Genomic DNA, 27,790 nt, shown 5'->3' with positions numbered 1-27,790 from the left:
CTGCTCTGCCTCCAACTCTTGGGCATGCACAGCGGATGGCAGCAGCCCACTCAGTCCTCTCAGGGAGCAGAAGGTTTATCCACTCCCACTCAGGCTTTGCGTCATGGAACACAGAGAAATAGAGACAGATGGGAGGAGGACATATTAGCTGCCGGTTTTATAACATTACTCTTTAGAACGCCCTGGTCATAAGGATAGGAGCAGACAGGCAAAGAAAAACATTGAAGGGAACAAATGAGTGTGTGGTCGGCTAATGTATCACATGCTAATGAGTGTGACGAGAAAAATAAAAAACACATGACTGCATAATGCGATTAAAGCTTTAATTGTTGTCGAATTTATTGAATGGATTTCACAGTTCAGGTGAACGGCCTCCATATTGCAAAATGATGCTCTCTGCGAAGAGCGTCACAAGGAAAGTGTTGGTGTCACCATAGCAACCTGATGCACATCAATGGATGACATCACACCTGACACAATCGCATTCACGCAAGCGGAAAGGACAATTCACGTTTGCTGCTAGTAATGCTTAAACATCCCTTTGGATTCAAATGAGGGTTACAAAATGGATGGATAATACGATGTTCATTTTATTTCTAAATCCATATTTTATAAATGCCAGAGAAAATGCATTTTCAAAGTGGCCCCTGGCCATCAGACCGCTCGCTATTAGAACATTGTTATTGAATATTCCCTGGCTCATCCCCTGGATGTTGAAATGCTTTCACTTCATCGAAACCACAGTGAGAAATTCTGAGCTGCGCTCGTAAGTGCAAAGTGTGCATGAGTGATATTCAGGCTGGTAAATACACCATGCTTGTGGAGTAAAGTAAAAGTGTCATGAAGTGGGAGAAGGAAAGCACAGCTCACGTCCGGAGTGGTTTTAGAGTGCTGAATGAGTATGGAAGAGGAGGAGGAGGAGAGCTGAAGCAAGTGGTTTCAGTCTAATTCTCAGAATTAACCCACAATGACGTAAGATCCTTCACACATCCTGACAGCTGCCTGGTTACAGTGCCCAGCCTGTCCAATAACATCCATGGTCATTTCAGCTGCCAGACCCTCCCACTCAAAAACCATTTTAGAGCTTTTGCATGAGTTGTACGAGTTTCATTTTGCAGTGCCGGCAGGTGAAGTTTTCACCAGGAGGTGCTATGAAATGATACGTCATATGCAATGGAGCCAAAAATTGTAGGGACCAGAATGGCCTGTGTATAGAGAACATCTGTTGAGATAAACTGTGAAAAGGTATTTTCCATGAAAGAGGGGATATTTGAATAGTTTCTAAAAAATAGTATTTTTACTGTTGAAAAAGAAATCTGTGAATTGTAAAACCTGCTAGCATAATTGGGGGGGTAAAAATCCTCCTTATAAGAGAAGGAACACATTTCCATTTACAGATATTCAAACAGGTGTTTTATAAATTAAAATCATATTTTTATGTTTCTCATTCTTAAGTGAATATTTTCTTTATTTTTTTCAAAACTTGTACTTGAGTTAATGACTTGAATCACAAAATTATTATGCTTAATAGTTTTACTTTAACCGGTCTTTTACTTGTAGATTTTAATCAAATCTATAATAATAAAATCATTGTCATTCATCACCACTCACTGCGTTGCAACGCTCAAGTACCATTTATCTTTTTTTTCCACAAAAGAAAATTCTACTAATCAATGAATTTTATTTGTATTAAAATTTTATTCTCCCCGCTTAATTCTATCGTGCCAAAATTCTTGGGTGAAACAAACAAAAAAGACCGAAAATAAACGCTAAGCGGAAAAACAACTTGCGCTTACCCGGAAGTAGATGACTTGAATGTGACTCCTACTAGCTAGCTTTCCCTCCTGCTACGAATGATGCCTTGATAGTTCTTTTGTATATTTCATTTTTTTCTGGAGAAAATGTTTCTTACCTCCGTCAACTGTGAGTATCCGACGCTTATTGTTTACATTTAAAGATGTGTGTCATTCGCACACTATGTCAACCTTTTACAAACTAGCCTTACCATGCTAGCAGTGTTGTCATGTCTTTTCATTCTTTTTTTTTTTCTTCTCAGTGGCAAAGGCGAAATCGAAGTAAGTAACAATTGATCTGCACAATTATTCTTAGTTCTCGGAGCAAGCTTGTAAGGTGAATGTTGTGTGCCCTCTGCCAGGACCGTCCTGGTGCAGATGATGAGCGCTGCGGGGACGGGCTACTTCTTCAACACCAAGCGAAACCGTCTCAGGGACAAACTTGTGCTCCGCAAACATGACCCATTTGGTAAGATTTGCATGCATTAGAACTAGGTCACAACTTTCACCGTTTAGCACGAGGCCCAAATCCCACAAATTGCCATTCATACAATGGATTCATTTGCAATCATGACACTTTTGAATGAAACAAGTACAGATTAAACACTTCAAATAAACGTGAACAGAGCTTTTCCTTTTTTTCCCTGTCATCAGTCTCATTTTCTTGGCCGGGTACATTTATTTTGTTCACCCAAAATTTTAAATGCGCTTACTCTTTTTTTTCAGTGAACAAGCACGTCCTGTTCTTTGAGAAGAGGAAGATCAGATCGGTCTAAAATGGACTTCAACACAGATGATGAACCTGCAAGGTTTAAAGAAACAATTTGCCTTGTGGATTCCAAAAGAAAATGTCTGCTCTTCTGTGGTGTAAAATATTGATTATAAACAAGTCCTTCATGTTTTATTTTCTTCATGTCAACCACAAGTTCTATTCTATAATTACATGAGTAATTGCATTGTCAGTCGGGTGTCACAACATTAAAAGCTGTTTCAATGACTTTTCACTTACTCGTGTGCATTACTTAAGACTCTTCCATTGTACTTTGACTTTCCACACAGTCATTGGTCTTTCATCGCTTGTTCAGATTGCTCAAAAGCAGCACATGAATCAAAATGCAAGTCGATGTGTCCAATGAAAGGCATCAGAAGAGGTCAGCTGCTAAATCCCGTCTGTGTGGATACGATGACTGCGTGCCCACGGACTGCACGCTGACTCCTGCCACTTGACCTGCTCTCCGGGCCACCTCGTCCAATTGCATTGTGGGATAATGAGCCATGTAATATGCCAGCGCTCCAATGAAGCTGTCTCCAGCACCCTGGCAACATGGAACAATGCTTTGGGTTATGTTGCAAGTAATATACAGTTACAGTAGGACTCTTCTGGTACGCACATGCAATCAAAATGTATTTTAATTTGCGTGAATCGGGAGAATAGCTGATGAAGTCTTTTTTTAAGCTGTCACCAGTAGGGGGTGCTGTGACATGACCCTCGTGCACATGCTTGAACCATTTAAATGGGGATTTGTGTTCAATTTTTAGCCTTCCTAGCTTTGACCATTGGCCTATAACCAGCAGTTCTGATTTGTGTCAACATGTAAGGACAGATAGAGCCAATTATCTATTGATAGAGATGCTGTGTGCACCCTAAAGGAGACATGCAGGGGGTGGGAGGTGTGTTGTGATGGGAAAAGGCACAATGGCATGTTGTGACCTGCTAGTGTAAAACCGCCCCCCATTAGTTCTCACAAGTCCGCTTGATTAGTCATCACTTTGGCTCTGAAAAGAGATTGCACACTCTGGTCTGGGAAGAACTTGTCACCCCCTTCACCCTCAGCGTAAGCCTTTCAGAGCCTCACCAATGAAGACATTGACAGCAATGTTCTGAATGATTCAGTGACACCAGGGCAAAAAACTAAAAACAACCAAGTCCAAAAGGTCAGAGGTGTTGTGGACATGCCCCGCGATGAGTAAGCTTCTGGAAATACTCAGGGGCCCAAAAGTGTAGCCGTTTAAGGCAAGATATACAAATCAACCATGTCCAAAGAAAAAAAAAAAGGGTCAGCACAATGGGTGTGACTCCTGCATTGTTGAGATGCTGGAAAGCGTGAGATCAGAGCGCAAACATTTGACAGGCCCCGTTGATGTTCCATGTTGTGTTTATGTCTCCTGTCTGGTAGCTGGGCTGGGCCATGACATAGCTCAGCATTTAAAGCACTGATGATGTCGTTTCACTGGTTTGGCTGAGCCCCCCCCCCCCCCCCCGCTCTTTGTTCACACATTCACACTGCAACAGTGATGCTACTTTTGAAGCACACAACATATTCATGTCGACTAAGCCCGATACTAAAAGTCGAAGTAAGCCCACGTCCAAGCTCCCGTCCAACCTTTGTCCGCCTCACTAACGTCTCTTCCCCAAGACGAGTGGATGAAGCTCAACGAGGCTGACAAGCGTTGCCCCCTTCAGCCCCGCTGCCACTGTCCTCGACACACTTTGGTGAAGGTTAGATCTGGAGACCTGTCAATCAAATGACACAAGCGCTCGGCGCACATGAGCAATGACGCCGGTGCGGGTCGCCTCCTTCCAACGCTGCTTGACCTTTGTGACTTTCTCCTGCCTGCTCTCTGCTCGCGCTCAGCCTTAAGTTTGAAATGATGATGGCAGATGTGATGGCGAGAAGTTCACCCGAGACAAAGATTTCGGCACCATTTGGTGGATTTCTTTCAAATGATTGCTTGAGCTCAGCGCACCCTAAAAATCGAATCAAGGCAACAAAAGCGTTTCTAATTTACTGCAGCTCCGGAAATACGTTTGACTTGTTAGCGTTTGCGGAATGTCAAAGGAATGTGGGCTGTGCCTCCAATAAATAAGATAACAAAACTCAACTCCGCCCCACACATCAAGACTGACAAGTTGTTATTGTGACAAAACAAGCATTCATTCTTCTATTGTTCATCCCCTAGCCGCTTATTCATGTTTATCCCAATTGTCAGAAAAATGTGAATTAGCGACTGCATGTAAAGGTCTATTTCTCACCCTGGTGTGATCTGGACTTCTGTCTGGCTAAGACAGATGGTTCAGACTCTTGAAAGCCTCCAGGCACCCTGGGGAGAGCAAAGACCAAGTTGGGGGCAACGCTGACTCACTGAGGCTTCCCAACAGCCACTAGTAACAAGGGACTCGTCTTTGCAGATCAAACAGACGCTTCATTGGAGCAATTAGCCCACCACCATCTTTCATCCATCCATCCGCAAGTTTCATTTTGAACGCTTTTGTGTTTGACACGCAAGACTGGCAGCGGGCATCTGGTTTGCTATACAGCAGCTGCTGCGTACACGTGTAATCCATTCAAAGAAGGTGATATGGCACTTTTCTCATTGTGTCATCCTAATCCAGACTGGCGTTATTTTCCCTCTAACGTTGAGTTCCAGGAAGGAATCGTTCAATTGCTCCATGGTCTCTCCCGTCATGAGAGAGAGAGAGAAAAAAAAAAGGATGACTAATTTGAGAGACCCACCGTGTAGCAGCTGTAATGTCTGGATTAGAAGGGGCTGTCTACCTTTATTTAGTCTTTCGGAGTGGACCTCCTTTAGCGGGACAGATGAAACCGAGGCCACCCAAGTCCACAAAATGTAATATATAAAAATGTGAGTGCGTGTGTGTGTGTTTTAGCTTCAGATAACTCCCGACACAAAACAGCCCAGACAAAATGAGGCCGAGATGTTTGCCTTTTTAAATTCCGATTCATGACCCTGACTCAGACTGACTTTTTTTGGCTTTCTATTCATAAATAATTTTCTTTGTTTTTATTTTATTCCATTTATTTGTTTATTTATTTCAAATGATATTTTTAGAAAATAGCCCAGATAATTATCTGCGGTAGTAATAGAAGAAGCTAAAGCTCGGCCACCTTGTTTTGTTTAATTCAACAATTTATTTTATATAAAAATGGAATTGGCAATTTATTTCATTCGATATTTTTTGAACGATTAGCACCCCCGGCCGGCCATTTTCTAAGCACATTATGGATGATTGGATAATTCATTCAGAGCCATCCGGCAATTGTGCTTTTCCTGACTTTGATCGGTAAAATGCTCCAGTCTCAGTTATTGCGATGCGAGCGAGCACACTGCTTTCATAGAAAATGCCTTTAGCCGCAGAATACAAACGCCCTCAGAGCACAAACCAAGAGTTGTATCTTACAAAATAGATGTGCAAGGAACAACCACAAGAGACTCATTGATTGCACGGATATTGAAAAACTGCAGCGCTCATAACATGAACTCAAATCACCGTTGTTTGAATCGAGAAAGGCAGAAAACAAGCACCGGTGCTTTTTGAATGCTTTCAAACTTGTCACCACGTCTTTAAAAAGTAAAACAAACAAAGCTGTAGTAACAGAAGAGTTAATCAGAACCAAAAACACACTCTTTCCCACACAGGCTCAAAAGAAATGGAAACCCAGATAACAATATGGAGTCACCCCCCCCCCACACACACTCCAGTAAAAACGTAAATGGCCTTTACTGGAAGAGGGATTATTTTGTCCAAAAGAGTTAAACACCCCCCAAGTTATGGGCCCATCAAAGAACAGAAGGGCCGGTGTGTGTGTGTGTGTGTGTGCGGTGAATTACATAGCAAGCCTAACCACAGTGAGGTTTGCAATGCCTTCTGCTGACTGATGCATGCAGGCTCAAAAGGTGAGTCACACAAGTGGAGGGGGGTAGACAGTGAATAATAAAGGCACTAATGTGTGTCTACTTCACCATGCGGGGGCACAACAGAGGTCACGGAGCCCCCAAGAAAGGCAGCTTTTTGTTCCTCAAAATGCCATGAGTGCTTTCGGCAAAACAACAAGCCACGGCCGTCGTTTCCACTTTTTCACATTGAGGGGATGTCTAACTAAATAAATGTAATATACACGCACAAGCGCACAGATATAATGGTCACGTTTAAAGACATTTCTAAGTAGCTCGAGTAAAGACGTTGGGGATGAGTCACTAAGCATGGTAATTATAGCACAATAAAAGTCTCAATAGCGAGGTGACTCAGCAACAGAAGCAATGACACAAACAATTAAACAACCTCGCTTATGATCTATTCCAAGTTGTAGAAAGCAACGCAACAGAGGCAGGAAACACAAAGTAACACAACTTTATCGAAATGTTGTCCACGAGATTCATTTAGAAAATATTCAAGTGTTAAGAAAAGGGGAAAAATATGATTTCGCCATACCTGATTCTGTCTTGGTCACGACATTTGGTGGAAATTGGTAGTTTTTCCCTAATCCAGATGAAATTATAATGGAAATAACATTCATACTTCTGTTAGTACTGGACAAATAAAATATTTCAAAAGACTTATCGATGCAAATGCAGTCTATTTGTCTTTTATATTTGTGTAAGTATTATTATTATTTTATTATGATCTAAATTTGATATAGTGATGCGGGATTATGGCGGTGAAGTGTTGGAATGAGACGGTTAGAGGAAGTCTGTTCCTAATGATGCGTCACGCTTACCGTGGTGTCCACTGCGGTGACTGGCGTTGCTGGAACATGTTTGGAGGTAGACTCTGATGCCTGGAGCACCACACATCCTTGGGCTCCCAAGGTGATAATAACTGTGCCGCATCCTCGCCTCAGCAGCTCGCGGCCAGCGCAACGCGCCTCCTCCACGTTATTTACTGATGAACCTGTCAGCAGCTCAGCCTGGATGGAGGCAGGAGATGAGAAATGAATTAAGACTTATTAGGAGTATAAAACAACTGGAGGGGAATACTGAAAGGGATTTATAGATATTAAAATAAACCAATATATTGCTAATACAGCCCTGACTTGTTTTCCATAGTTAATCTCTTTTGTGTGAGCCATTCTTCAACGAGTCAGCTTCTAATTACACCCTGTGTGCAGTCAGACAGACTTCTGATTTCTTCATCTAGTCTGAGATGTTTGGTGAGAAAACATCATTTGACTGTTTTGCCGCATCTGGCAGCAAACTGAGTCTTCAAAAGATTCATCTTCAGATGAACTGCCATATTTCTTCAAAAATAATCATCACACGCATTCGATTTTTAGGGGATTATATTTTTTATCTAATGTAACATATGATCTGAAACTATTTAGTTTAATTTAGTAAGCATAATAGGGATATTATTTTTATGATAGAATATTTATTCAAAATCCCAAACTGTATTTATTTGTTGTCAAATGTGTTTATTTTCAAAGGGATAACGTTTTTTATTCATAGAAATTTGTGAGGGTAAAATTAAAATGAGCTCTTGTTTTTCAAGTCTACATTTAGAAATATTGTTGAATTTCTAACCAGGTGAAATAAGGTTGAGACAAACAACAATTCATTTGGACACTTTATGTGGTGTAACAAATCGCCTATGTGGGTTGAGGAGGGAAAATCACGATGACTCGTAAAGGACAATGACTCAAAAATGACGTGAGCACCAATTGGACTGGATTTCTGACATGTATCAGCTTGTAAACTAAAGCGGAATGAAAATGATACATGTATTTTGGGGCGGCTCACAGGTAGAGTACGTGGTCGTCTCACAGTTGTTCCTCGAAGCTGCGTCATCAATAGCGCCTTGTAGGAGCAAATGTGCCATAAAAGTAAAAAAGCCCATTCTTTGAAAGAAGAAAAAAAAAAAAAACACACAACAGGAGGTGTGATGTCGGGACCATGAAAAATTAAAGGTCAAGTAATCCTAATCAGCCAAAGCTTTGTGCCAAACGCTGGCCCCAATCACAGTCGCTGAAGGCATTATCAGAGCAGTTGAATGTTGCCTTGGATACTTTCATCACAGCAGGTCTCTGTGAATAACTAGGCCCAGAATGGCTGCCTGCTGCCAACACTTTTTTGGTGTTGTTTACTTGTATGTATATTGTGTACTATGTCTTGTCACCGTGGGATAGTGGGAACGTCATTTCGATTTCTTTGTGTCTTGGCATGTGAAGAAATTGACAATAAAGAAGACTTTGACTTTACTGCAATGTAAGTACATTGCACTGGTATTTTTTTTTTTTTAAATGGAAAATATAAAAGATCGAAATATGAGTTCAGGCAGGACTGACACTTCAGTCAAATGGCGGCTGATGGCTTTCTGTGCAATGTGAAAAAAGTCAACAATGATCTTGGACAAGTTCAAAAATAAACCACAGTGTATCAATGTTTAAGAGCCCGGAGGCTAAAATAAATAAATAGATCAAAAACACACACAGAGGCACAAAAAAGTGTTTTGTTAGTCATCGGCTTCACACCGGGGCATTAATCCACACGCCCCCCCCCCCCAAAAAAAACAACCTCTCGGTGTACAAGAGTAACAAGACTGCGTTTAAGTTTCTGCCGTGGGTTAGTAAATGCTCACACACACACACAGACACATGCCTTTGTTACAAAAGAGGCACAATTAAAAGTGTTTGTGCAATACACATTAAATATACCGCGGAGGTGGATGCTTTTATCGCAGTAGGTTGCGCCAAACGTTTTTTAACGTCCCTGTTTTAGTTTTGATCCTTTTTTCTGACAGTACTTTTTAATATCTCAAATAATGCTAATGTCAATGAATATTTTACAAATGCATGATGGCGTAAACTCAGATTTAGTCTAATGAGGTTCAATAAAATGGCTGTATTCAATAAATAAGGAAGGAAGAAAGAAATAAAAGTAAAAATGTAATCATGGAAATATTTGCAGCATGGAACAAAATATGGGGAAACTTCAACACTTGGCATCTTTTTCCCCCCCCCAAAAAGTTTCTTCAGCTATGCACGCTTGTCTTTTCCATCACTGCTGCGTCACTTTTTGACTCCCTTTCATGTCCACACCTGGCTGGCTGGCTATATGTTGTTTTCTGCTCTGCAATACGACATGAAATAACAGTTCCCATCAAGCCCTAAGGGACGGACGGCTGACTCAGCCAAAAGCACATCTGCCCCTTTTTTTTTTTTTTTGTCATCACAATGATTCCCAGATAAGCACACCCACTTTCACTCATCTGTCATCACCTGACAGCCAAGACGTGAGATGCCATGACCGCAAAAGGGTGGAGATAGCCATTCCCAAGAATGTTTGTATGGACTTTATGTCTAAGGGTATACAGTGACACTATTGATGTGCTAGAAGAGGCCACCATACAGGAGATAGATGAATCACAGTGGAAATGTATGCGTGGGCTCTCATGACTTCTGGAAACTCCCGGGACCACACAGGTCCTTCAATGCTGATAACGTATTCCAGCTACATTATTCTATGCTTGTGGTCAAACGATTCCGAAGTGAGTGTCAATGAATGGCCAAGGAGAATCAAATTGCTTGTGTGATGCATCACCTCAGACTCATTGCAGCAAAATACATCAGAGAGTCGATAAAAATCAGGATCCAAGTCAGGGATAGCTGGCGCCGGGTTGAATATTGTAGTAACTGCAACGACAAAAGTCACTCGTCAATATTACCGATATCTCACATTTTGGTCAGAAAGTCGACTCGTTCAAAGTGGTAAGACTTCAGCGCTGTAATAATATTTTTATCCTACATTATACATTCTACCAATGACTTAAGATAAAAAGAGCATAACAATGATCCAGAATGTTCTTTTGTCTAAGCTTTAGCATTGACATTTTAGATGTATGCAGTCAGTACATTAGTACAATAAAAAAAAAAAAATACACATTTCTTTTTCAGAGGTTGACTATAAAGGGCAAGAATCGCCTTAAATCCAATTTCAATGGAACGGAACATCATAAGCTACTGCAGAAAAAAGCTCAAAAGCTTCTACAAAGAAGCCACAATGTAAATGATTAAATTAGCATTGAGAAAAAAAAAAAAAAGACTTGGGAACTGGCTGGTGAGAACAGTCTCAGACCCTGGAGATGAAAGCCATTGCATTCCCACATGACCACATTTATTGGAAAACTGAAAATAGTCCAGTGGACATCTCAATGTGTGAGTGAGATCCATTGCGACATTTTCTGTGTTTACATTTAAGATTACAGCAGAGGAATTTGTAATTCTCCAAATGTGTCCAACATCACGGTCTGATGCATATTCATGAGCGGCAAGCATTAATGCCGCCATTTCTTTGTATAAGTGAGGATAAGCCCAGCTTGACGAAGCGATTAATTCCAATACCGCTGTATCCAAATGAAAGCCTCGTGCAAGTGAGTGTGCATTTATATGTATGTTCTAGGATAGCAAAGGCAAGTGTTTGTGAGTGTGTTTGCGTGGGCACATTGGAGAGCATCTGCGTGGGTTTGCATTGGGTTTGGGCCACCTGGCGCTTTGAGGTAGACGTTAGGTGGGAATAATGACTACCACTTCAGCACAAACACACATCATGGTGTCCCTCAAAATGTTGGGCTATCAAAGTTTGGCTTTGACATGAGGGCATTGACATTATTTCCATTCCCTGTCCAGGTTTAGCACAAAGCGTGGTCTGACAGTGGGAGTAGTTTACTTTCTTTTATAGATAAGTTAGGAAAGGGGCGTTTGCGCCGTTGTGGGAGTGACCATAGCTGACTAACGGTGGTGGCTCCTGTCATTCCCTTCAAAACTATTTGCAAACTATTAGTAAATGAGTAAACTATTCGCTCTGAAAAGCAAAGTCATGGAAAAGTCTTACTCATATCGTATGATCATGTTGTCCGTCAATCGTTTTGTCATTTTTTTTTTGAAATCATGTTATCTTCCTCTATCTGTTCGTGGATCGTCCATCTGTGCCGCGATCACAGTGTTTTGCGCCAAGCGTGATGTTTCCAGTGCTGATGGCAAATAGATGAGCTCAAGTGTGCATGTAAAAAGGATGGAAGCTAATTCATATGTGGGCTAGTCCGGCTTTTGTGAAATCCCCAATATGCAGACGCAAGACAAAATCTTCCTCACTAATGTTGGCATCGGGGCAGCGTGTCTGTCCAAACCCCATAAACAAAACGGAGCGGGCCAGATGTTGAAATTCTGGGATGCACAAAAACTGACTCATGTCTGGTAGGCTTCTACTCTGCATGCGTCAAAGGCTGGAGTTGTGTCAAATAACCCGGAAAACAGCTATTGAAGGAAAACTGGAAGATAGCTAGTAAACTCGAAAAGCTTTCGATTCTGTTATTTCTGCAGTTTGCTGGATTCAATTCATGAAATATGGAGATGTAGGATTTTGAAGTCTGGCATATTGCATATTTTTGTGTCATTTGCGCACTACTTCATGCTTGGCGTCATTACGTCTTCACCGCCAAACACATTAACGGATATTCTCCCCGGAGAATTCCATTTACACCTTGTGGTGCCACAACGTCGAGGTGGCTCCTTTGCCAAAGGCGTTCGTTCTGCTCGTCACATGGTGGTATGGGTGGTAAGGGGGGGGGGGGGGGGGGGGCAGCGAAAGAGGGCGGCGTTCAGCGAGGCCATCTGGGTATCCCATCTGCAACACAGTTATGGCTGTGACGTTTTTGTTCTGGCAGCGCGCAGCCATCGATTACTAGTGATGAGAAGCTCCCCAGACGTCTTAATGACGCCAAGGGCTTCTAATAATAGGATGCCGCTAAAGATGACAAATTCTGGAATCTGGTCACCATGACAAGGAGGAAGGAGTCATGGGGAAGTAAACAAGTACCCTGCTGGTGTGATTGACATGCGCGTTTAAAAATGTTGGATGTGGTTCGGAATCAAATATAGATATTAGGGAAGACGCTGCGTTTTTTTCCCCCACACTTTCCACTTATTATCCACAGACCCATTTATTTGGAGCCAAACAATCAAATGTGAAATTTCCCACACTACTAGTTGAAATCATATAAGTCGAGTAGCCTGCATCCACTGACCTTTATTCTCTTGAGCCATCTGTAATGCCCGCAAAGATATTTGGGGGGGAATTTCAAGTTGGCAAAGCAGTACTTTTGCAGAAGTGATGGCTGGAAGTGCATCCTGAAGCTCCACCTTGCTCAGTAGCATGTTGGCACCAGCCACAATCACAATGGCATTCTGACCTGTTTGGAGACCAGCACACATGGATCTCGGAAATTTGAATTACGTGACGTATAAAATCCTAAATGAATAGACGTCCATTCCTCGACCATTTTCTATCATGCTTGTCCTTTTTAATATTATTGGAACATTTAACAGGCAAACTAAACCCTGCATTGGTCATCAGTCATCTGGACACATGTGGTGAATATAAAAAGTCTACACACCCCTCTTCAACTGCCAGATTGTGGTTGATTAAAAAAAATAATAATAATAATTATACCAAGATAAAAAATGTCAAAAGAATTCCATTGACTTTTATTGTCACGTAAAGATGATGGGCTTTTTGTTTTCACCCTAGAAATTGGATTGAAGTACTAGACTATAAATGTATATGTTGATTGAATTTATTCATGACCAACTATCTGTCCTCTTCATTTTGTGATCAACAAGAAAATGGATAGTGAAGGACGATGTGTATATCCTTGTAGTTCTAATACAATCATTTGTTGAATTGAATAAATGATGACCTTGGAGATCGACCTTGGAGATTTTTATGGCAGTGGAGCTCAATGAGTCGTGTAGCTGCTGTGAATTCTTGCCTGAAAAATCTCTACTTTTGAGAACTAGTCTGACAATGTAGCGCAATGATTAAGATATAAAAGATGAACTGTAACATTTGTGTATTTTAGCATTTGATACAGAGGAAAGTCAGCTGTAATATAAAAAAAAAAAAAGTGGATTGCAGTGGATTATTTGGCATGTTAACATCTCACAGTAAATGATGATATGCATGCTTGGCTCAGTCGCATGTGTGAGTGGGAATTCCTTGAAAATTAAACTGAGAATGTGCGTCTGTGCACGTGACACTTCCAAGTGTGAGAAAATGAGCATGCTTTCTTTACCTGCATCATTGACTATGATGGAAGCAACGCCTGTGGCTGCAGCAGACGTCTGTGCGACAAAGCCTAACAAAGTGGCACATGATGAGAGATATACCAGCATTGTTTTTTTGGTCACAGAATAATTCACACTGCTTTGAATTTACACAGGATTTGAAACTGAATTGCATCACATGTGCTAACCTGTTGCTCTTTTGCATTGGATTGTAGTTTGCACATAGGCGTTGCCGTTTTCTGTCGGCAAAGTTTCATGCCTCTCCTTTTGTGGCTATTTCTTTTCTCTGTCTTTTGCCACACACGCCAAACAAGGTGGCGCCCGCCCGCCTTCGACACAGAGGTTTGCGCTTTGTAGATGCGCAGACTGCCGCCTCTGTCACGCTCGCTCACGTTTAAGTGCTTTCATGACGTCAAGGTATTGGATTGCATTTTAAGCGGCTAGTTTATTGCCATTGAATTTTGTCTTTTTTTTGCTATCCTTGAAACTTTGAATTGTTAGTAAAAGGTTAGCAAATAAAGTTTCTGATCAACTTTGGACGACAACTTTTAGACATTAAAATGTGCGTTCGGGGAGATGAATTCAAATCTTAAACCTGTTCTTAAAATATTGAAACTTTTAGTGTGTCTTAATCCAATTGCAAGAAGAAGCAATATTCCAAAGTACAAGTGCGTCTTTCTAACGTCCTCCTGGTGAACCAAATTTGGCAGGTGACGCTACGCCAATCGGCTTTACCTGTATGCACGCCGTGGTCCTTGAAATTCTGGATATAACTGTCTCCAAAGGAGTCGTTACCAACCTAGAATAGACACAAGACAAAAACGATTACAACAAGGAAGGTGTCAAGCGGGGTCAGACTTGGTTAGCGGCAACGTTTGAAAAGTGTATATCCTTAAATCTCTGATGGCTTGGATTTCCGTGCGCCCTGCCAGCATACTGGCATGGTGCCGCCGTTGAAAACCAGCAAATAGGAACACACAAAAAGTCCGGAAAAAGCACACACGCGCAAACACACGACCAGCTGCGCCAAGCCTGGAAGACACGCTTACCCCGCCCGCTTTACGCCTCTTCATGCCCACCTCGTTTCATTTTCTTTTCTTCCGTCCACATCTGTAGCTACTTTGGCTTGCGGAGGGGGTCCCCACCTTGGCCCGAGGCGCCTACTTCGAACCCACGCTTTCCAAAAAACATGCCAAAATACCGGAGACTTGTAGCCGTCCGTCTGTGATGATGCGTTGGCCCGCTATTGGCTGCTTGGCCCCGTCCTCTTTGAAGACTGCCCTTCTGTCTTGGATGTTCTTGATAAGCCAGAATGTCTATTTTTGGGTTCTCCCCATGCCCGGAGAGATCCTCCTGCGCTGGCTTGTTATCGATCGGGCCTCTTTGTTCTGACAGAGGTGGGGCGCCGGTGCTTTAGCGCTCGGGTCGAAAGGCCGCGCTATGCTTACTGATCGGAGACGTCGGGTTCGCGTGGTATGGGAATAGGCTTGTTTGAAGGCGGGCTGGCTAGAGTGGGTGGCGTATGCACGCAGTCTGGTATTGATCAAGAGAAAATGAGACATGGAGAGTTTACGGCGTGAAATGAAGTTTGGGGAGTTGCTAAAAAGTTGTCCGTCGCTGCGTGGAGTACGTCGAAAAGAGTCGCGGTGCCTAGTTGCAAGCAATTGATCATTGATGACAGCCAACAGATGAGCAGCGTCATGAAGCATAAATTGTTCGAGGTGCGCCTCTCTCCGGAACCTCCAAAAAACTTTTACGCACCATTATAGACTTTATAATGCATTGCTTTTGAATCTCCATCTGTCCTACTTTTTAGTCAAGGTCAAAGGTCATACCTTGGCGACCATGGCAGTTTTAGCGCCCAGTTTTGCAGCCTGCATGCACTGGTTGGCCCCTTTTCCGCCAAAGCCAATGAAGAAGTTGTGACCGTGGATGGTTTCCCCTTCCTTTGGTAGTCTTGGTGACTGGCTGTGCATGGGGGGGGGAGGGAAACAAAAGCACAACCATAAAGATACATTTTAAAAGTACATTTTCTTCACATTATGATGGAACAAGCAGAGTTGAGTGGATGTCAAACTTTACACTGGCAGTACTAGCTGACTCATCAAGCAACCTCTCTCCTAAAATGTTTTTTTTTATTTTTTTTGCCACAGGTGGGTGCCCTTACAAGCCTCCAATCATCAAGCAACTGGAGGGTGAGTAATACGGGCAAGAGCAGTATCATGCCTGCGTCAAGACTTTACACTTTGGCCTCGGGCCAGTTGTGCCACAGAGTCAAAGGATCTGCGGTTGGCAAAACCTTGTCATTAAATTGTTTCCCCTCTCTCGTTGAACTTTCTTTTAGACATAAATTTGTGTGGTGACTTTGTTTGACGCAGGTGCTCCGCCATATTACAGTAAATTCATTCAATCCCGGAATTTCCAGTAATTGAGACAACACTAGAGGTTGCCTTTGCATTGCTGTGTAAAACGACTAAATGTTGGAACAGGATGTGAGGTCAGCAAGACCGTAATGCGGTGAGAGAGGAAATGGAACAAAGGGCCAACATCTAGACGCACGCGCAAGCAACCGAGTCTGCTCCTTTTTATCACACTGAGAGGCCAGCTGAGGACATGCGAATTTCTTGTCAAACAGAAAGACCTCCGAAAGTTGTGTTCTCAAACAAGAATTACGAATTGCGACATCTGGAATATTGTTGACGGTGAGAGAAGCTCTGAAAGGGAATGCTCCCTTTGTGTACGAAAATTCATGGACATGTGCGGGTTTGCCAGTGTGTGTGTGTGTGTGTGTACGCGCTCTGTTTGCAAAGTACTCCAGTGTTTCCACTTTCGCACACCCACACAGGACTTTGGACTATGCTAACCTGAAAAACACAGATTGGAGGTACTTCCCTTGAATAATTAGAATATACAAAGAAAATGATGGATTAAATAGGAATAAACCACATTTTTAAAAGGATTTTGGTCTTTTGTCGTAAAATAATGCCACACGCACGCACACACACACACACACACGCACACTGAAGTGCCAGCACCGTTATGCTTTTATGTTACCATGACGACCAGGGGAGGCGGGAGGATGAGCCAAATAGCAAAAAGGAAGTGCACATATGGCTCTTTAAAGCTAATAAAAGCTTTGATCGATAATTAAAATGAAGTGATGTGAATTGTCAGCTCAGCTGCAATCAAATGCGATCGGGGCATCCCTAGTCACAGGGAAACAAAGCACATTGTAGGAACAATAGTTGTTATAACAGAATTACATTTTCCAAAAGAGAACCAAAATGCAAAAATTACTTCAGACAGTTAAAAAAAAACTATAACAAACTAAACTACTCGATACTACTACTGAATCATGCTTTTGCAAGGAAAATAACCGGACTGTGAAATTGCAAAACATATTCTCGTGTATGAATGTATCATGCTTCAATAGAGAAAAAAATGTTCTTGTTTTGCAAGTTCTCTAAAATTTGATCAATTTAACATTTTAAAACAGGTGAAAGGTGTCTCTACACAGTGAGCTTTAGCAGTAGGGGGCGCTGTTTGTCTTTCAACTCCTGACTGTACTTTGACTCTTTTTACACTGCAGTGATAGCCATTAAACACAACTTTTTAATAGCCTTTTGTATTTAGGAGTAATAGCGGCATACATTAAGTGTGCGCATTTTGTGTGTGTGTGTGTGTGTGCGTGTGTGTGTGTGTGTGTGTGTCATCTGCAACCACACGTATCTGACTTTTCAAGACAACCGTATTTTTCCACTTCAAAGCCATGCTTATCACTTGGAAAGACTTCCAATCTCTTCCTGCTAGCCTCTGCTATCCGCTGTGTGACCCTCATCCATAAAGCCCCTTTTGCAACATGGGCAATTTTCTGTTAGCTTATAATAGTTCTAATTGATGACTCCTGTCCTAGATAGCAGAATACAAAGCAGCAGAATCAGCAATTCAATTGTTGATGAGAAAAAATAGTATCGCAGAAGACTTTTTTTAATAATAGGTTGGGACTTTTGACTTACATAAAAGGCTCACTTTAAAAATATGTCTTTTTAAATGAACCCCTCCACCATCACCCCAGAGTGTAGCAAATAATATAACTTGGAAGGATGAGATCTCATCGTATGAGCAGCTGATCATGTCATTCCTTCCAAAGTTCATGATAAATCCGTCTGACAAAGCGATTTCAAAAGATTGGCATGTGACTAGAACGTATTCTGTTCCTGATGCAACGTCAACACTTTAAGGCATATGGACGTAATAATTAGCTATAATCCTTAGATCTTTAACCCAACATATGTCAAAAAACAGAACAATTATTTGATCCCTATAATTATTAAAAAGTGTTACAAATAATAAATCTCATGACAGCAGCTTGTTATGAACTACTTCCATGAAGACATCAAAGGAACTGTTGAAGTCGATCTCTGCTGACAATTATGATTAATCTATGGCCCGAAGGTTATGAAGTTGAAATATGTGATTGATTAACTTTGCAGGCTTTTAGGTTAAGCAAGAACTAAATTTAAACTACTTCCTCTATTTTTGCGGAGACGGTCGCAAGCCGTGATCGAAAATACACTACAGCTAATCTTTTCCGCAGGTTTACAGAACAAGTCCAAAATAAAACTGCTGATGGACAGTTGCGGCTATTGTTATTAATAAACATTTTAGAGATGATATTTTAACTACGCTTTTGGTAAATTATAGGGCTGGATTTACTTACCTGACCAAGTCAGTCATGCAAGAACCAACCACTATAACGTCAAAGGCCTCTTCAGTCATGACCTGTCAAGACAAGTACTTGTGTTATTCAAATGTCTCATTTCTGAATAATAAAATGATACCACATTCAGGATTTAAAAAAAAAAATCCATTTCTTTATGCTGGATTCCTTTTAATGGACTTCTCGTGGACATTTTAGGTAAAAAGTGTCTCAACAGCCTACAAAACTAAAAGGCTTGAACATGGACGAGACAACAAAAGGTAAAAATAGAGCCTTCATCATTGACTGAGTTGGACAACATCCAGTCATATTGGTAATATCTGAGTGTGTGTGAGCACACTGGCATGTGTGTGTGTGTGTGGGGGGGGGGGGGGGCAGTAGGGGGTTGCGGCTTCAGTACTAGACGACATGAACACATCGCAGCCAAGCAAAGACTTTAATTAATTCAATCCTCAGCTTGTATCGGAGCTAATGCTAGTGTGTTAATCTCTTCAAATCTCTTCCTCGGTAGAGGAGGATTTGGAAAGCCTGGCCGCTGGCTGTATGATGCTTTACTTTTCCACATTTCACAACATATTGTCTTTGCAAAGGAAATGTGAGAAGTAGCCAGTGATTCTAATGCAGGAGCATATCTTCACATATTCATTGTCCGATCGATCATTTTCAAAAAGGAATTATTTGCAGGATTAAATACTGCTCTGTCAACGCTGACCATTTCAGCTTGATTTACAATGCAAAGGGTTTCACTCATCCGCAGGCAAAACTGCATCGCTGCCAAATGAATAAATTAAAACAAACAATACAACCATTTTAGGAATAGTCTTAGAATCCCATGAGATTTGGTCGATTACTCTAGTTCTACATTAGGTTAAAAACATTTACATTATTCAAAACATTTACATGATTCAAGAATGAAACAAGACAGGCCTTGTCATCTTATTTGGCTGTATAATATTATTAACATTCATGTTTACTCTGCAAACCTTTGTTTACTTTTAGCTCAGGATCACAAGTTAAAAACATCCTGTTGACTAAAATTCGAAACATTGGAGCCACAAATTGCTGAAACTATTTCAATCTTATGTAGGTTTGGATTTATGTGCAATGTATGGATGTCTAGAAAAAGCCTTTACATTTAATATCTTCAAGGGAATCGCAAAAGAAATAGTACAACTCATATTATTATGATAATTTCACTAAATTCATATAACTTTTATACGTGTACAATGTTTGATTTATTATTTGTGCAGCGAACACTCTACAATTCAATATTAACTTCGTGCATGCAATAAAAGTACATCTTTTAAAAATGGTAACACGCGCAGTCCACATAATCCAACATAAGTGCCAGTAGTCATGTTGCACCTTTCTAAATATCATGCATATCATGTCGAGGATGAAAATCTCAATTCTAGTTAAATTGGACATTATACTAAACATGTTTACCTTTTCTGGTTTAAAAATGAAGAAGCTGGGCGAAGTACATCGCCCGGTGAGCAATTATTGACAGCTACAATGAGGAAAGTATTGCCTGAATAGCAATATTTGATAACAAAAACAAGCTTATCAATTTCAAGTAATTTAGCCAAAACTTGAAAACATATCAAATCACTCGTTATGACCATTGAAGAGGTATACCTATGGAAACATGTATATCGGCATTGTAATACATACTTTTCAAACAGGCGTTATGGTAGACTACTTAACAGGGTCTTTCAAGTGGACCCAAACAACATGTATCCGGAAGTAACGAAGAAAATAAACGTTCAAGTTATTTAATTCCAGCTTTTCCAGGTATTATGATGTACACAGTATGACATTTAAATTAACAGCATCGAATGTATATTCCACACTGGCAAATATGATCGTTTAAATGTTAATGATAAAATACCACCGTTTGGTGAAAAACTGCTGAGATTTCCTCAAAGCCGTATTACAAGATAAATAACCAGGTAAATATCAGAATGGTTTCTCTTAAACCCTAGCCGCATTGCTTATTTGCTTGATCACAGATTCCAGAGTTCACAACTTGATGTCTGACCGGATCGTCTGTAGTTAAATCCGTGACGGATATTATTCTCGTGTGCTCAATCAATTCCATAGCACCAATAAATGAATTAACATAGTCATGCACTACTCTTCTGTCAAATTTGACATGCAATGAAATAGTGCACTCCACATCAAATCAGGCCAAACACGCCTTTGAAATTTGTTCTGTTTTTCTTCAGGCTTGTCAGGGTAGATAAAATGACCAACATGTCTCCAGAAGTTGCACTGCACAGGATCTCACCGGAGTTGCGACCTTTGCTGTGCAGCGTGGTGCGGAATGGCCGGGTGGGACTGGACTCCACAAACTGCCTCAAAGTCACAGACCTCAAAACCGGGTAAGGTTGCTAGTTTTGCACATACTTCTGATCATAATGACAATTCGGGTAACAATGGTTTCTGAAGCGCGTGTCAATAAGTGTATTTTTCCTCCTCTCATGAAGTATAGAGTTATGCTATAAACATTGCCGAAGCAGCATAAACTGTTTATACAAGGTGGGATGTAAATCTGGTTTCACATTGTCACCATCCATTTTCAGGTGTACATCGTTGACCCCAGGTCCTTGCTGCGATCGCTTCAAACTTCACATCCCCTATGCTGGAGAAACCCTCAAATGTATGTGAGAAGACTGACCAATACGTCTGCTTTGAGTTGATCGAATTTGTCATGCATGACAGTTTGTACTAAAACTTAGTCATATCACCAACATTTTCTGTCGGCGTCCATCCATTAATTATCTGAACCATTTTAATTAGGTACAAAAGGTAAACATAGACGTAATTGCACAAGCATATATGACTGCATGAATGGTCAAGGGAAAATATTTACAAGGGGAATCATTTTCAGCTGGCTAGAACATGCCAGACTTTGCCCTAAAAATAACCACAATCAGTATTTCATCTTTTATTTCCAGGTATTTACACCTGCATCCATAACTCGGAACAGAGTAGCTTTTGTTTGAACCCACTCCTTTTTTAAGTGAGCAAACATATCGACTGACAGCTATGTTTTGTTGGCCAGGTGTGTCCTACAACTATTCTAGAAACCATTCATAGCGCTAAATGTCTGTGTTCATTTTCAGATTTGGGTTTTGCTTGTGAAGACAACACTTAATAAGTGTTAGCCAACATTCAAAACAGTTGTATATAAGTGGAAAACAAGCAATTGAGAAGCTTGGAGAAGTTGAAAATCAATCGAAAGCCATCCAAACATTGGCCGTAAATGGAGATCGACCCATTCCTCAGCCTGATTAATCGAGCCACTGAGAAATCAGTCAATTTGCGAGTAATAGATGAACTTTTTTTGTTCCGAGGAGGTTCTGTCGCACTTTTTTGCTGTGTCTGTGCTGTGCTGCACTCTGAGTGTCTGGCCCCTCCCCCTAACACTCAGACCCAACAAAACCTAGCATACTCCCAGCTCCACGAAGCCACACTCATCTGCACCAGAAGAAAAAGTGAATGCAAGAAAAATGTTCTTTTTTTTTTTTTTTTTCTACATGGTAAGTTTGTGACTTAAAATAATAGAAAGTTGAAGGAAAATTTTTGGAATACGTCTTCAGCTCTTGGAGCCGTTTAGGCTGCAAGTAAACAAAAACAGGCCATTGGCATTCGTCCGTGGCACGTGAAATCTCTGCAGCTGTTCTACACTTCTTTCCTGTGCTTTTTGGCCTGAGGACGAATGTTTGTTTAATCAAGGATGCAGGGCTGCAGGTTGGCCAGTTTATGGACCGTCCCACTTCTAGCGTGCCAAAGCTTGGTACACCCCGCACACATCTAAGCATCATTAATTCAAATGCAGCCACGCCACGCCACCACGTTTCCTGGTACAACTAAACAGCAATTTGGGGATTTTTTTTTTCCCCTCATGCATAATAAGACCCTGTGACCTGCCTTTGCAGATTTCGGGTAGTATAGTACAGATGCCCGAGTTGGTGGTAAGTGTGTGCTGACTCCCATTTAAGAGTTGGAATGATTCGTTCTGAATCCAGCCACATCCTCAGTTAAAAGGTGTGCACATTTGTGCAACCACATTATCTCAGTCTACTTTACCTCTCCAAAATATATCCTTTTTTTTTTCTTCAATGACTTGTGCAGGTTAAAGGTCACATTAATGGTTTTGAAATGATTTATTTTGATCTCATTTTTTGTTCCTGGCATTTGAACAGGGGTGTGTAGACTTTTTATTTCCTCTGTATCGCCACAACACATCCTCTTGTCTATTTGAGTCCTCTCCGCTGGAAATTTCCATCTATACGTTTAAGTGTGTCTCTTCCTCCTGTCGTCAGAGTGACCAAAAAAGCAGAACTCAACAGACCCATTCACCTAAATAGAATTGCGCAACATATCAGAACATTGTGATCCAGCATTATTAAAACGTTATGTGGCTTCCTTTCTTAGTCGAAATCATGCCATCTGGCAAATTGCTTTGCTATTTTTCAGTGCATGAATGTAATACTTGAAATTTGATTCACATTATTTGTTTAGCTTGACTATTTTTGTATCTATGAACTTTATTTCCTTTACTCCAAAATGTCAAGTTGGCTCATTAATTTCGGTGCTTAAATCCACAGAACCTAGGGCACAAACACAACTGTTTTAAAATGACATTTTATGTCAGACTCAGTTGTCGTGTGTTGTGACCTTAATTCTGTTTTTGTTTTCCATGTCACAACCATCCATTTATCCAATCATTTTTTTATACTACTAAAAACCATTTCGAAACTGATTACAAGAATGAAATAACTGAAAGAAACTAGAATAAGGTCAAAATGACATTTTCCCAAACTCCAGACTATTGCCAATTTTTGTTTCCAAAGTCAAAAGGGTATTTTACACTCTGTGAGTCATTAAACTAATCTGTTTTCATCTCTTTTTTTTTTTTTCTTCCCTAGGGGATATTATATTTAATGCCTGCTATCCCGAACTGCCTCCAGATTTTATATTTGGAGAAGATGCTGAGTTTCTACCTGAACCTTCAGAATTACCGGTGCGTATCCAGGTTTAGTAAATCATCCGGTGGAGACACATTTTCTTGAAATGATTTGTCTCCTGTATATTGTTGGCATCTCATGGTGCTTTCTCATTCTCACCCTACATGGAACTCCATTTTTTTTTTTAATATTGTTTGGATTTTACAGAGTATAGTTTTGAACCGTATCAGGCTGGTGTTGTCTAATTAATATTTGTATTTTAAGCAGCTATTTTTGCAGCAGCCTAGCATAAAACAGCTAAATTCCCCTGCTTGTGTCAGAGTCTGGGAGAGAAGAGGGGAGTATTGCTCACTGTCTCATAAATCCAGCTGTGCACATAAGGGGAAGTACCTCTGCTGAGCCAGTGCTTGGCAGCTCTTTGCGTGTTTATTTTCTCACATACAGTTTTGTCTTCTTATATTTGTAATTTTGCTGCCAGAGCTCTTCTAGTCTGGCTCAATTCATTTTTCCTTTACACATTCAGTATGCGTATCCTCCCTTGCACTTTTAAACCTTACCCCCACGCTAAAACATTAATATTCTGGTTTTATTAATCCTAGAGCAGGGATGGGCAGCTGGTGGACGGCCCGCAACCACGCTCTTTGTGGCGCCCCTTGTTCAGTTAAAAAAAAAAAAGGGGGGAGGGCATTTAAAAAATAAATAAATAAATAAATAAATAAATACTGATACACATTCAATATAAAAAAAACCCAGGGAAATCCAAAGAAAATATTTTATGTATGCCAATCTGCGACTGTAATTTTAAGTTGTAATATCACCAATCACCACAAGATGGCAGACATATCTTAGTTGCACTCACAATGGGTCTTTTATTGCCATATACTACTATTATTCACGTAGGCCTCATATTTTTTTGCAGAGTTATATACGTTATATATTTTGTATCTACGTATACACAACAAACATAGAAGCTCATAGTTTCCTTTTAAAGTCCTTTTTTTGATAGAAGTAACTATTTGTAACTACAGTGAAATGTTTGGTTGTACTGAGTGGGTAACATTTGATTTAAAATTGTAACCTCAGTGTCCTGTTCTTTTGACGATGTGAGAACATGGTGCCCAAATGCTACAACTGGAAGAAAACATGTCTCTTTTTTTTTTTTTCTCCCCCCTCTTTTTTTCCATTTTCCATTGACGTCAGATTTTTACATCATGTTCTCCAGTAATAGCGTCTGGTGGGTGAAAGCTTTTTTGTGAATTTGTCATGATGTTATCCTCTGATTCCCCCACCCCACCCCACCCCAATTCAGCCTATTGGCATCATTTGTTGCTTAATAGCTTTGTACGAATATTGCTTTTGACAACTCATCCTAATGGAGCTAATATTCTCTTAAGAAAGGGGCGGCTTGATTCCTTTTGGTCTTCAACTCAGTCTCCTTCAGCTAAAAGGCCGTGATGGCTCTTTTCAGTATTGCATGGGTGGAGGGGACAGTGGAGTGACGAGCATTTTGGGAACAGAGAGGTGACCAAAGAGGAGGAAATGACAAAGACAGAGGCAGGAAGGGAGTGGAGGTGGACAGCAATACCAGTTAAATCCCTTGCCTAGAATACTCTTGCATAATATACTTTTTCTTCTTTTTTTTTTTTTTTTAAATTGACAAATTCAGTGAGTGTTTTTAGGGGGGTTGGCAATGTTAAACACTGCATCAGATTTTTTACTTCTTTGGTCTGTTGGCATATTAATTACATTGCTCAATATTTATATATTGGATGTAGGTTAAAAAGGATTTCAAATGATTGTACTACTACTCTTTTTTTTTTTTTTTTTTTTTATATACCGTATTTTCCGCCCTAAAAGGCGCACCGGGTTATAAGGCGCACCTTCAATGAACGGCCCATTTTAAAACTTTGTCCATATATAAGGCGCACCGGCTTATAAGGCGCATAAAATAGAAGCTATACTGCATCAAACTGAGGTTGACTAGGGTTGCGGTATGCATCCACTAGCCAATAACCAACGAGCCCTCTGTAAACAATCGCGTTTCTCAAACGATCTCCTATAAAATGATCAGAACTGACTAAAGTTCGATCTAACGCATTGGTACTACTTACCTATATTTCCCTTCCATATCGATCCGTAGATTTACTCGAAACATTAACAGAGCAGCCTATTTTGACATGAAATAGCCTGGTACGTATAGCAGCTATCGCAATAGCATTAGCCATCCGCAAAGTCTCACGAGCCTCAGCGAAGTGTAAACAATCGCGTTTCTCAAACGATCTCCTATAAAATGATCGGAACTGACTAAAGTTCGATCCAACGCATTGGTACTACTTACCTATGTTTCCCTTCCATATCGATCCGTAGATTTACTCGAAACATTAACAGAGCAGCCTATTTTGACATGAAATAGCCTGGTACGTATAGCAGCTATCGCAATAGCATTAGCCATCCGCAAAGTCTCACGAGCCTCACCTCGCAATCTCCCATGAGCCTCAGCAAAGTGTAAACAATCGCGTTTCTCAAACGATCTCCTATAAAATGATCGGAACTGACTAAAGTTCGATCTAACGCATTGGTACTACTTACCTATGTTTCCCTTCCATATCGATCCGTAGATTTACTCGAAACATTAACAGAGCAGCCTATTTTGACATGAAATAGCCTGGTACGTATAGCAGCTATCGCAATAGCATTAGCCATCCGCAAAGTCTCACGAGCCTCACCTCGCAATCTCCCATGAGCCTCAGCAAAGTGTAAACAATCGCGTTTCTCAAACGATCTCCTATAAAATGATCGGAACTGACTAAAGTTCGATCTAACGCATTGGTACTACTTACCTATGTTTCCCTTCCATATCGATCCGTAGATTTACTCGAAACATTAACAGAGCAGCCTATTTTGACAGGAAATAGCCTCGCGGGTACAACAGCTATTCGGTGACGCCCCCTGACTACAGTTGCCGTAATGCTGGGAAGCGATGCGACCTTGTAATTTATTAGTCGTACTAAAACGTACTGAAACATTTTGGCAGAGCACTGTGTACAACCAGTATGGATCAACAAATTCATCAGTTGATCCATATATAAGGCGCACTGGCCTATAAGGCGCACTGTCGGCTTTTGAGAAAATTTTAGGTTTTTAGGTGCGCCTTTTAGGGCGGAAAATACGGTATATTACGCAATGTCCCAGCTTCATGGGAATTGGTCATGGTTATTGCAAACGATGTGGTCGGAACATTCATGTAGGTAGGTCATCATCGGTTTAGTTATTGTTGGTCATCTTTATTTGAGTATGGCTAAGACTGTGCTTAAAAGCAAAAGTTATACTTATCTCAACTTTTCTTTTTTTTCCTTCTTTCTGGTCCAATGCTACTACCTCTGTCTTTTGAGTCGTCGTTTGTCAAGTCTAGACTTGGCCAGCAATGTGTGTTGGCACGAAAGATTTGGGGAGTTTCCCAACAACTTTGCTTTTTTTTTTTTCTCTCTCTCCATTTAGCGTGTATATGGCCAAGACCTGGGGTTAGCCCCAATGGCCTCCCCAGAACCCGCAGCAACATGTTTCCACTTATGGGTTCCAGAGTCCTTCAAGATGCAAATGCAAGGCAAGCGCTGTCTTGTTAAGAGTGGGAATTTTATTAACATAAACAGCTCAGGGCTCTTTTTTGTTGTCTTGTCATGCCAAGTAATTACAAACTTGAGTTTCTGTCTTTGGGTGAATCAGCAGATCGAGAGCAGAACATTGTTGTACGAAATAAAACGGACAAAATATGGGGACACCTCTCGAACATTTGCCAACTCAATGGTCACCGCTCCATAATAAGGCCCGGACTGGTTTTATCATTTATATGTATTTGTCCGGTGTCATAATAACATATTTGACATGCTTTTGTCAAAATATACCAAGGATCAATAATTACAGCAAACTTTACACTCGCTACTTTTTGCCATGCTGAAATGACCGTAACAATTTGTCACTTGTGGCTCTCTCCTAGGCCTTTTTTGTTAATCCAACCAAAAGTCTAATTGATCCTGTTTTGCTCCAGTTCCTTTCTCGCATGTTAAGAGAATCTCATCCAAGGCTTTGTGTGGTTTGAGACAATGTCGGTAGCTCCCCAAAGAACAATGTAATGCGTGTAATGTGAAGCTAATCCAAGTATTCTTTTAGGAAGAGAAAGGAAACGTGACTTGACGCTACCCTCTGCTAATCTCAAATGCCATATATTGGCCAGCGCTTCCTAGCTGCTGCTGCAGGTTTCCCCTGGTTCTCTTCTAACAATGGCACTCCAATGGCCTCTAAAGTTGGGTCAACCTGAGCAGAGTGTACCAACTACCACTTCCCTTTTGCTTCAGCGAATAATGCGTTCCACATTTTAGTGGACTTTTCTTATTGGCAGAGCTCTCACTAACATGTCTGGGAATGCTTTGAACAGGCGTGGTATTG

General features: G+C 40.9%; 3 protein-coding genes across 5 annotated transcripts in view; 2 read left to right on the top strand and 1 right to left on the bottom strand.

Moving 5' to 3' along the window:
• The first annotated feature begins 1,777 nt into the window (after positions 1–1,777).
• Positions 1,778–2,788, top strand: mrpl33 (mitochondrial ribosomal protein L33). Its single transcript, XM_037242481.1, has 4 exons — positions 1,778–1,923; positions 2,057–2,075; positions 2,156–2,262; positions 2,520–2,788. Exons 1-4 carry the CDS (start codon positions 1,902–1,904, stop codon positions 2,567–2,569), a joined length of 198 nt encoding a protein of 65 aa, XP_037098376.1. The 5' UTR covers positions 1,778–1,901; the 3' UTR covers positions 2,570–2,788.
• Positions 2,444–20,068, bottom strand: rbks (ribokinase). Of its 2 annotated transcripts, XM_037242477.1 has the most exons (9): positions 19,818–20,043; positions 18,372–18,433; positions 15,487–15,619; positions 14,387–14,450; positions 13,660–13,722; positions 12,613–12,777; positions 10,131–10,222; positions 7,313–7,501; positions 2,444–3,109 (listed from the first exon to the last, which is right to left on the bottom strand). In XM_037242477.1, exons 2-9 carry the CDS (start codon positions 18,428–18,430, stop codon positions 2,936–2,938), a joined length of 939 nt encoding a protein of 312 aa, XP_037098372.1. In that variant the 5' UTR covers positions 18,431–18,433; positions 19,818–20,043; the 3' UTR covers positions 2,444–2,935. The 2 variants fall into 2 exon arrangements, with proteins under 2 accessions (XP_037098372.1, XP_037098374.1); XM_037242479.1 differs by lacking the exons at positions 2,444–3,109; positions 7,313–7,501 and adding an exon at positions 8,033–8,387 and having other exon boundaries at positions 19,818–20,068.
• The window catches only part of babam2 (BRISC and BRCA1 A complex member 2), a 32,088-nt gene continuing 24,364 nt past the window's right edge, over positions 20,067–27,790 (top strand). For both annotated transcript variants that reach the window (XM_037242476.1, XM_037242475.1), the window contains exons 1-4: positions 20,067–20,165; positions 20,600–20,755; positions 20,957–21,033; positions 23,309–23,403. In XM_037242476.1, coding sequence (XP_037098371.1) covers positions 20,619–20,755; positions 20,957–21,033; positions 23,309–23,403 — 309 coding nt within the window. In that variant the 5' untranslated portion in view covers positions 20,067–20,165; positions 20,600–20,618. The remainder of the gene's footprint in view (positions 20,166–20,599; positions 20,756–20,956; positions 21,034–23,308; positions 23,404–27,790) is intronic.

Source organism: Syngnathus acus, chromosome 22 (assembly GCF_901709675.1).
Source record: "Syngnathus acus chromosome 22, fSynAcu1.2, whole genome shotgun sequence".
Lineage (NCBI taxonomy): Eukaryota > Metazoa > Chordata > Actinopteri > Syngnathiformes > Syngnathidae > Syngnathus > Syngnathus acus.
Note: the sequence above shows the minus strand (reverse complement) of the source record. Positions and strands in the feature narration are given on the sequence as shown.

Bases quoted from the DNA above. Each gene is read 5' to 3' on its own strand.
- mrpl33 (XM_037242481.1), top strand. From the start codon at position 1,902: ATGTTTCTTACCTCCGTCAACT. The intron at 2,263-2,519 runs GTAAGATTTGCA...CTTTTTTTTCAG, and splicing joins CCGCAAACATGACCCATTTG to TGAACAAGCACGTCCTGTTC.
- rbks (XM_037242477.1), bottom strand. From the start codon at position 18,430: ATGACTGAAGAGGCCTTTGACGTTATAGTGGTTGGTTCTTGCATGACT. The intron at 15,620-18,371 runs GTAAGTAAATCC...CCCCATGCACAG, and splicing joins TGCATGACTGACTTGGTCAG to CCAGTCACCAAGACTACCAA. The intron at 12,778-13,659 runs GTAAAGAAAGCA...GTCTCCAAACAG, and splicing joins CATCATAGTCAATGATGCAG to GTCAGAATGCCATTGTGATT.